The sequence below is a fragment of the Periophthalmus magnuspinnatus genome, chromosome 14 (genome assembly GCF_009829125.3).
Source record: "Periophthalmus magnuspinnatus isolate fPerMag1 chromosome 14, fPerMag1.2.pri, whole genome shotgun sequence".
Classification (NCBI taxonomy): Eukaryota; Metazoa; Chordata; class Actinopteri; order Gobiiformes; family Gobiidae; genus Periophthalmus; species Periophthalmus magnuspinnatus.
Genome location: NC_047139.1, coordinates 8,720,098 through 8,730,541, shown reverse-complemented (window position 1 = coordinate 8,730,541; position 10,444 = coordinate 8,720,098). Strand labels below are relative to the sequence as shown.

The 10,444-nt window shown below is 37.2% G+C and overlaps 2 protein-coding genes across 2 annotated transcripts; one reads left to right on the top strand and one right to left on the bottom strand.

The window, feature by feature from the left end:
• The first annotated feature begins 355 nt into the window (after positions 1-355).
• Positions 356-5,119, top strand: ublcp1 (ubiquitin-like domain containing CTD phosphatase 1). The gene is made up of 11 exons (XM_033978019.2): positions 356-485; positions 1,163-1,391; positions 1,876-1,967; positions 2,063-2,148; positions 2,450-2,565; positions 2,641-2,739; positions 2,912-2,949; positions 3,023-3,121; positions 3,735-3,851; positions 3,962-4,089; positions 4,309-5,119. Exons 2-11 carry the CDS (start codon positions 1,238-1,240, stop codon positions 4,334-4,336), a joined length of 957 nt encoding a protein of 318 aa, XP_033833910.1. The 5' UTR covers positions 356-485; positions 1,163-1,237; the 3' UTR covers positions 4,337-5,119.
• Positions 5,120-5,373: 254 nt separating this feature from the next.
• il12bb (interleukin 12B, b) lies at positions 5,374-8,917 on the bottom strand. The gene is made up of 9 exons (XM_033978020.2): positions 8,663-8,917; positions 8,458-8,548; positions 7,992-8,093; positions 7,616-7,795; positions 7,088-7,193; positions 6,401-6,570; positions 5,762-5,919; positions 5,565-5,692; positions 5,374-5,440 (listed from the first exon to the last, which is right to left on the bottom strand). The coding sequence occupies exons 2-9, from the start codon at positions 8,546-8,548 to the stop codon at positions 5,401-5,403; spliced, it is 975 nt and encodes a 324-aa protein (XP_033833911.2). The 5' UTR covers positions 8,663-8,917; the 3' UTR covers positions 5,374-5,400.
• Positions 8,918-10,444: the final 1,527 nt, after the last annotated feature.

Genomic DNA, 10,444 nt, shown 5'->3' with positions numbered 1-10,444 from the left:
CGGACCTGCCGCTCAAATACACTTCATTTTCTGAGGACAAGCACTACTGAGGCAGTAGCGCCATTCAGTGGATCTTTCAAGTCATGAAACACGTGCGTTACTATAATAAATAAGACAAAGTTTAAATTCCTCTCACACATGACATATAACGTCAAAACAGATCTTGTCTCTGACATTCATTATGATACTCACATCCATGGTATTACAACTTCATGTAGGATCGCATACACATTACACTTTTCCCCATTTAGACTTATATCGGATCAAAATGAAAATTGCCTTTGGGCAGAAACTGAAGCGTGGTGCCGTTGCTACGGTAACAGGCTTTTCTTCTACGTCACTTCCGGTAGGTTTCGGGACGCCAGGAAGAAACAACTGAGTACATCTCGATGAATGGAAGTGACCAGAAAACTTCTGCTCTTTAATCTGTAATACTCATAAATTAGACCTTTTGTCCGTCGCAGCACCATAGACCATTATAGACGGTAAGGCTGGACAAATCATGTTGCTAGGTTGGTTAACGCGAGCTCACTGGGGTGTGATACAGCCTTTTATAATGACAGCGTTAGCCTCTCAATGCTACAAATAACATTGTGCATTGGTAAGGTTAATTCAAGCTTTGGGGGGTAGCGGGGACGAGACATTTCTCGCGCCGAAACGTTATAATTTTCTGTGCAGAAGTGCCTGACATTTATTTAGTAGACATTGTACTAAGTAAATGTATAAAATGTGGCCTGAGGACGCAGAATCATTATCATCTAACATAATGTAATGATCTGTTATTTTGTGTTTAGTTCAGAGTCGACACCTTTTGTTGTTCTTGTAACTGTTTTTGTTAATGTAACTGCTTCTGTATGTGACACTCAGTTCTCTGCCGACAAGTTGATGTGAAGGATCTACTGGTCTGTTTTGGAGACTGGCTCTGGGAGTTAAGAGGCTGTAGTTTTGCTCTTGTTTTGGTGTGGGTTACGGTCTACAGTAGCCCTTGTGTTCAGAAAATAAACAACCAAAAGAAACTGGGGTGTTTCTTTGCACCAGAACACCATCATATTTTGCTGACTTTACTTATCTGAATTTAGTGGCAGGAAAACCGAATGCTGTATTAGGAAACCAGGAAATATCCAAGTCGTAGTTTGCCTAAATGTTGTGCACTTTTTTGCAGATCCAGTATTTTGGTAGAAGCAGAGCCTTCAGTCCGCCTCCAACTGTGTTTATGTCGTAAAGATCCCGTGGAATCATGTCAGTATCAGTGATCATAAAATGGGGAGGCCAGGAGTACTCCATCAGCTCTCTGTCTGAGGAGGACACGGTCATGGACTTGAAACAATCCATCAAATCTCTGACCGGAGTGCTGCCCGAGAGACAAAAACTACTGGGACTAAAGGTCAAAGGTGAATATAGTAGTTACAGCAATCACCATACAATAACACATTAGTAAAATAGATCCATGGTTGAAGTCTACTTGTGTGTATAGCTTGTCCTGTTGTTTCTAGTGTAAGATAATTGCTTTTCATCAGGTTTATGTGACACAAGTATCTTAAAGGAAATAGTTGCAACATATAAACTAGATAATAGATTAGGAGTATCTTAAATAGTTATTTAGATTTTTGTCACCTGAATAAAATCTCTTCCAAAAAAATCTAATGTGTGACACTAAAATGCCTTGCATAGCATTAGTGACTCTGGACTGGATAAATTAAGGTCTGAACCAGGTATAAGGGTTTGGTCCTGGTTTGAGCCCAGTTTAGTTCTGGTGTAAACACACCCTAAGATAGAAAAAAACATAACAAGTACTAAAGCTTTTACTTAGGCCCATAGCAAAAATAAATAAAGCTAATTTTAATAATTTCCTATATCCCCTTTTTTGTACTTCAGGTAAACCAGCTGAAGATGAGGTGAAGTTGGGTTCTCTTAAACTGAAGCCAAACACAAAGATTATGATGATGGGCACCAGAGAGGAAAGCTTGGTATGTTGTTAATTAAATGTATGTGTAGATAATAGAGCATTTCATAACATTTTGGTGTTGTCAATATTCCATTTGTTATATTGTCATTTTATCAGGAAGACGTCCTCGCCCCTCCTCCTGAAAATGATGATGTTGTTAATGATTTTGACATTGAAGAGGAAGTGATAGAAGTGGAGAACAGGTCAGAAAATAATAAATCAACATTTTTATTGAGAATAAAATGGTATTAAATTCCTTTTGGAGTATAACATTTGTGCCACTGAGCATCCCTGCAGCTCCATAATGTTTTATTTATGCCATGGGACACATTCAGTGCATATCTTTATTGTACATTAATTTATCTTGATACTGCACATGGCTATGCAGAGACTTTGATATCATCCTGATTAAGTTAACTGCCCACTGTAGCCAAATAAGAGAACCTAACATAAAAAATGTATGTGCATTTTTATTTTGAAATAAGTGCCATTGTCTGTCTCTAGGGAAGAGAACCTGGCAAAAATAGCACGCAGAGTAAAAGATTATAAAGTGGAGGAGATTAACCCGCCCAGAGAAGGAAAGAAGCTACTAGTGCTTGATGTGGACTACACTTTGTTTGGTAAGTTACAGTAAAATGCCCTCCAATTCGAATTACTCAGTTTAATCTATTAATTTACTTTATTTATTTGTTCAGACCACAAGTCATGCGCAGAAACAGGTCAGGAGCTTATGAGGCCGTATCTCCATGAGTTTTTAACATCTGCCTATGAGGACTATGACATTGTGATCTGGTGTAAGTGAAGGATTGCTAATGATTTTGTGATTTAAACCCAGATTGATTTCATAATGTCCTTAAAATATGCTGATTTTCATATTGGTTACCTAACTTGCTTGATTTTTACTGTGTATTAATAAATGATAATATAACAATGTAATTGTTCAATGAATCTGTGTCATCTCTTTAGCTGCTACAAGTATGAAGTGGATTGAAGCCAAAATGAAAGTATGCAAATGCCTAAATCAATCTACTCATCAAAATCAGTTGATCAGTTTTAAACATTTTTGAGTGTTTTCAGGAACTGGGAGTGACAGACAACCCAAACTACAAGATCACCTTCATGTTGGACAGTGCTGCCATGATCACAGTACACACGCCCAAGAGGGGAGTGGTGGAGGTCAGTGTTTATGCATTTCTAATCACTCTGAATTGCATAAAGCTGTTGGATCATCACTTGGGCACGATACTATAAATGAATGAAAGTATGCGTGAGTGTGAAGAGTGATGGTCACATTAGTATTTTTGAAATGTCCAAAGTTAGAATAAATCTAGAGACAGATTATTTGCTTTGATATCCTCTAGAAAGGTGGTCTGGAGTGTGGATCTTAGTCAGTTATACCTATCAGAGGTTAGTCTAAGTGATAATAAGATTAAACTATTGTGCATGTATCTTCCTCCATTGATCAATGAGATTGTGGCTTTGATTCCCCCTCACTTACCCTCTTATCCAGTTACCCTAGATATCTTTTTTTTTTTAATGGTTAGACTTACTCCTGTACTTGCTATTAGAGGCCCGGTCAGCCGTCACCCCAAATATGGAATAAAAGGGAATGAATAAGTGAATCATATTTTTTTTAGATTTGAGTCCTTGGCTCATTGCACATTTTGTATTAAGACTTTTGCCACTCATAGCTTCTACCAAGTCAGAATAAATTAAATTCTTCTTGACATTAAGTCACTACTTCCAGTTTTAAAAATGTCACTTTCCTTTCCTTTCTTCACCACTCCAGGTAAAACCGTTAGGCGTCATATGGGGGAAGTATGAGGAGTTTTACCATAGGAAGAACACTATTATGTTTGACGACATTGGACGCAACTTCCTCATGAACCCTCAAAATGGACTAAAGGTAGCTGCTTCAACTTTAACATGGCTGTGTGGCATTTGAAGCATTTCACATTTATTTCTTATGTGGGTATTACCTATGTAATAAAGACACTAATTAACATGTTTATTTAGATCCGACCTTTCATGAAGGCCCATCTGAATCGAGAAAAGGACAGAGAGCTTTACAAACTGGCCCAGTATCTCAAAGAAATTGCCAAACTGGAGGACTTCACTGGACTGAACCACAAACACTGGGAGAGGTGAGAGACATACAGACCCTTCAAAAGCTGACTGAACAACGGGTCAGGCAAAGCACAAAGTACAGACTGATATTGGACTGAACCAATGTAGACTTAAAACTGGAAAAATAAAAACATGCAATCAGAAACAGAATGACTAAAATAGGAATCCCTTTTCAAGCTACACTACTGGTCATCAGTTATTGTCCATTTACCCTTGTTTATTTGTTTGTTTCTCAGATACCTCTCAAAGAGGCAACACCACTGAAAGTGAGACTCGTATCCTGTAAGCTGCTTCTCAAAAAGACAAACTTGATGACGAGTCCTCTTTTTCAAACTACACCTATGATTTCTCCTGCTCAGGACTCCATGGGCTTCCATCCTAGTATACTTTTGCATGTGCCCTCTCCTCGGAAGTTCAAAACCTACCAGAACCGCAAATGACATGACATGAACCAAGTGCATTTTAATGCACCTTATTAAAACAGTATTTTCTAAGCTTGTCAAACTAGTTACCTAAAAATATTGCAAATCTTCATATCTACAGAATGCATCTTATAGCCATTCTATTTTATTTTGTCTTTCTGGTAATGCAGTGCATTCAGTTTTAGAAAAATTATTGTAAGGTGTTTTGTTTTATTTTTTTTGCTTTTTATCAATACTTCTTTATTCATCCCATATTTTGGGGGACTCTTCTGCTGCTATTACCCTATTAATTAAAACTCAAATGCCAAGTGGCTTGCTTATTTTTGGAAGAAAAAAAACATTTGATAAATTTGGCATTGAAGGAATATGTTAAAAAATGAAAGCACATTTCCCCTTTGTTTGAAATATTTCTGCACTTATACATGAAGACTAGCACTAATTTTAGGTCATGGGTTGTGGATTGTAAGTGTTATGTAAAGTACATATTTTGGGATTTCATTTATTTTCATACATTGTTTACAGGGCTCTGAGCATTGGGATGTTCATTTGATGTAAAAATGTGTTTGTGTTACCCTAACTACATCTTATACATGTAAATATGACAAGTAAACCTTTTTTGTAGCAACAGTGTTTCACTGTGTTACTTTTTACTATTATCAAGCTTGACGGAAAACATGGCTATACTCTAGAAAAATGTACATGTGAAAGATGGGAACTGAATAATCTAACCCCTGCCACTGTCCCGAGTACAGCAGTAGTACATGCTTCCAAAATATACAGAGAAAAGAGCAGTGACTTTCTTCTCTTATTGTCCATATAATATTTAATAATAGAATAATAGAATAATAGAATAGGCAGACACACAGGTCAATAAATACTGTACACACATTTAAACATTTAGTACATTCAGAGGAAACAGACAGGTTTGTCATGGAGTCGGTTCACACTGCAAGGAAAAAAACAAAACAAATTAAGTAATATTCCCTAGATGCAACCAAGAAGAGCAAACCTCTCTTATTATGTGTGCACGTATAGAGTGGGGCACAGTTAAAACCATTCGTAAGACTCACGTGCAGTGACTCCAGTGGCTCCATGGTCCTTCTGTATGCTTGTCCTGAGCTCTCAGACAAAAAACAAACCTCTTTGGTTTGATGATGATCGGATCAATTGGGTATTCTGTTTTAGAAATGTTTTTCTCCTGCACAAGACATGAAGACATTTCAATCTTCCATTTATTTTATGTATTCATTTTCAGTGTTTTTCTTACATCTAAAGGATTATTGGAGTGGCAGTCTTCTCCATTGCGCACCACTTTGACATGAAACAGCAGACTGAAGAAACTGCAGGGCTTCTCCCAGGACTCAGGATAGTCCCATTTGAACACACTGCCATTAAGATGCAGGTGTGGGAATGGTCCAGGGGTCACTAAAATTACATGATATATAAATAAAAGAAATATTATGAATAATGTGTTTAATGCATAATTATGTTAAATGTTAAATTCCTTTCAAATTATCCAGCATATTTATGTTGAAACAGGTGACAGTAATTTTATACAGTCTATGCCATAGACTATAGTATGCACTGAACTGAACTGGGCCAAACCAGGACTAGAACAAGACTAAACCAAGTCTCCACCAGGACCAAACTGGGCTCAAATAATTTTTAACAATGTAGTGCAGAAGGTATAAATCTGAATAATCTGATCTCACATCAGATGTATATACATTTGAATAATCTGATAACTCCAGATATCTGATAATGATCAGATTTTTGGTGTGAATGTAAACAGCCACAGCGTTGTTATCAAGAACAGCCCAGTTACAGCTATTTTAATTGTAATGTACATTCCCCATGTTTTAACATTAACTTTATGGGTATATTTGCTCTCCATAGAGTCACTGACCGATTTCCCTGAGGAAGAAGACCTTGGTGTAGGCCTCCAGTCGGTACACACTGCGCATGTAGACGGTCAGAGAGATGCGATGTCGCTCTTCTTCATATGGACAGACATTGTCCCTACACCTCATACCCGACCCACTGGACTCCACCTCACACAGGACCGGCTCGTGATTACTGAAACAAAACACCATTTAGAGACAAGCTGCCCCAGCACCATGAAGGATGATGGGTCAAATGCAGAGGGCAAATTTCCCTACAGGAGAACCTTAATCTTAAGTACAGGCTTTGTACCACTCTTGGCATCGGCCATATGTGTTCATGTTTGAGTTTATATAATGGCAAGATTAAATTTAAATGCTAAGATTAAATTAAATAACAAGGTGAAATTCAACATTACAGAATTTGCATTGCAGCTCTTTACTTGGTTCATATTGGCAATAACTTCAATCTTATGTTGTCAATAAATTTGCAAAGTATCGTCTTTCTCTTTCAAACAAGCTCTCTTTATAAAAAAGCTAATAGGAATGTCCATCTTATCCATAGTGTCCATGTTTGCTGGTACATATATTCCCTCAGTGTGAATTCCCTGTGCATGTGTGGGCCACTGGAGTAAGTGATAAAGTACATGTGAAAGACACATTTATGAATCATGTTATAGTATATATAGTATTGTGTACAGATGAGTTCTCACCGATGGCCTTTAACCAGCAGCACAGTGGCGTCTGAACGTTCCACAGATCTGCTCCAGCTGCAATGGAACAAGCCTCTGTAGTTTCGAGTCAAACATTGGATGTAATCTGCAAAAATATAGGCATTTTACATGTACTCTTCATTTACACGTGTAGTCAAGATATTACGTGTCCAGGATCCTGTGGCTCGTGTGCTTGAGTTATTATTGCACAAACACAGTCTCTCTGTGTCTCTCTCTGTCTCTCTCTGTCTCTCTCTGTCTCTCTGTCTCTCTCTGTGTCTCTCTGTCTCTCTGTCTGTGTCTCTCTCTGTGTCTCTCTCTGTCTCTCTGTCTCTCTCTGTGTCTCTCTGTCTCTCTGTCTGTGTCTCTCTCTGTGTCTCTCTGTGTCTCTCTGTCTCGCTGTCTGTCTCTCTCTGTGTCTCTCTGTGTCTCTCTGTCTGTCTCTGTCTGTGTCTCTCTGTCTGTCTCTGTCTGTGTCTCTCTCTGTCTCTCTGTCTGTGTCTCTGTCTCTCTCTGTCTCTCTCTCACCCTGCTCGTGGGATCTCGGCTCCAGGATGACGGTCCGGTTGTCGGGCTCCAGTTGGACCATAATCACAGTGTAGTTGAGTGTGGGTCCCTCTGGTCCCTGGTGACAGGTGTAGTTGCCACCTCCCCACTCCTGGACAGTCACCTGGATGTAGTTCCCCTGCAGCCCTGGTTGAGGAACACCTAAACCAGACCAAAGGCTCCACAGGTTAAAAATGTAAAAAAAAACAAAAACAATAAATAACATCTGAAGAAACCTATAGGCCAAAAAGGTATACTTGGTGAGTACTCTAGATGAAATTAGAAACAATCGGAAGTACAATATCATAGTATTGCAATAATAATGAATTAAAAAACGAAATAATAATGTGTTTCTCACCATTTTTCTTCCAGGTCACCTGCTCATTTTGAAAAGCTTCTCCACAGCTTAAGGGCACAGGCACTTTAGAGCCATCAATGTTTCTCACCCGCAAAACCAGAACTGAAACAGACACAGCAAGTCTATGATAACCATCCATTCATTCTTAATAAGCTCTGATTATTAAAAGCAAACATAGTTTTAGCCAAATATCTGACAATTACAAATGTTTCCATGTATCGTGTACAGCTGTGATCTTTTTTCTCTTGATTATTATTTAAGCAAAGGCAAAGCTTTTCCATGATGAAAACATAATAAGATAAATAAGCAGAGAAAACTTTATGTCATAACATCACAGTTAAATCCATACACCATTCTGTGTTTCGTGGATCTTTGTGAAATAAATTATTAAAATAAATCTTTGACACAAAAAATTGGTTGACATGAGTCTAATCCATATCTCACAGTATAAATGTTATGTACTTACCATTATCCATAAGCCTCTCCAAGTTTGTTGAAAAACCTTTGGAGATAAGACACAGCATCCCAAGCAAAGCCAAAAATACAAACCTGCCCATCTGTAGAAAACAAAATCCAAACCTGTTTATTTCAGTCACATGTTATCGAGGACTTTGTCTGTCTATTAGTAACACGGAGACAATTTGAAAATACATGTATACTTAAAATCTTACCTTAAAAACAAAGTAGAAAATTCTTTCTTCTAAGTGTCAAAGGCGCACTGCCTTGTGTCTTTTGTATTGTCTGGGGAACAGTTATAGTCTGGTCGTATTTATTGTGTGATAAGCAAAAGGCCAAAAAATCCCTAAGCGAAAGAGGAACTGAGTGTCCGATCAGGGCCTGCGACTCTAGTGAAATGAATACACCTGAGGAAATGGCTCAGAACACGATATGGTTCATAGAAATATCCAAAAACAATACACCAACTATAAATTGAACAGGAACCTTAATGAATCATCAGCCCTGGGTCAAACCTGGTTTAGTCCACATTTATTTCCATTCTGTTTAATCATTGCTAACTTCATTTGTGAATAAAGTCCTACGCAAAATTCCATCTAAAACTCCAGGACAATTTACGAGGAACACATTTTTCTGACATTAATGTGACAAAATAAAAGTCCAGTCGTGTATTTTTATTTGTCAAATAATAATTAATGTGTAAATTAGACCCTTGGCCCTTGTTTACTGTGTGGTTGCTAGGTAAAAATCCGGATAAAATAAGTCAAATTATTAACTTAAAACTAAACTGTTGAAGTAGGGAAAAGTAGATAAAATTATTAGTAAAACCTTATAATTGTGTTAACTATGCTTTAATTAAAAATGCAGTCTAAATAGTATTAATAAATGAATGCGTCCACACTGAAATGAGGTATGTGAAGTGTTTTGCTCAAGTGCACAACAGCAGTACTGACCACAGTGTAAAACTGTGTAACTGGAAACTCCAATTACCATAATAACTCGCTTTATTAATTTCCTGTGATTTAACCAGTGAATATGGGCCATATTCCAAAAGGGAAAGGTTATATGTGTGTATTATGTGCTGGGGAAGTAACAGAAACCTTTTAAAACGGAACTAATGGAAACAGTGTAAAGGTTTTGAATGACACGGCTCAAAAAGGGGTACTGTTCCTTAGCGTCTAGACTTCTCAGGAAATCAAGAGTCAGGCACAAATGACGCAGTCTCAATGGAATCTGAAAGAGGAATGAAGTCGATGGGGCAAAAAATGGAACAATTAAAGCAGATAATATAGGTCATAGGGCGCTGGTTATGTTGAATGGGACTGATGGTTTAGAACTAGTATTTCTTCTATAAATCTGAAGTATTCACAGTAATACTTCAGCTGGGAACTCCGGACCAAGAGCGGGACAACATCCTAGCTACTTTTTTCTATTTGAACCATTAAAACCAAGATTAATATGGCAAATTATTGGACTAAATTCCTAACTAAAATTATAAGTTTTGACATATGTGGATTTTCAGTTTGGAGTTTGAAGAATTCTTTCAAAAACTAAGTATTGCTTGTAACATAAAAAGAAAACATGAAAACATTTGCAAGAAATACACAACTACATAACTCTGTAGTTTGAGCCTCTCCAATTACATGAAAGCTTCAGCTAATTATAAATATATTTCAAAGTGTTTTCTCTAAAAAAAAAAAGTTGTTTAATTTTAAATTATCAGTTTTATTGTTAAAATTCAGGTTTGCTTTAGGTTTAGTCCAAACAAATGGGTTTATTTATATGTAGGTGATGTAATTTATTAAAAGAAAATGACTTTATGGTTAAAACATGGGAAAGTTTAGAAAGTAATATCTTGAGTATGGATGATGTTTAATGGGAAAAACCATAAATGATTTTGTAAATGCACCTTTTGATCTGACCTGATTTTATATCACATTATTAATACCACATGATTCAGCAGATACAAAACCTACTGCCCACAAATGCCAGTCTGT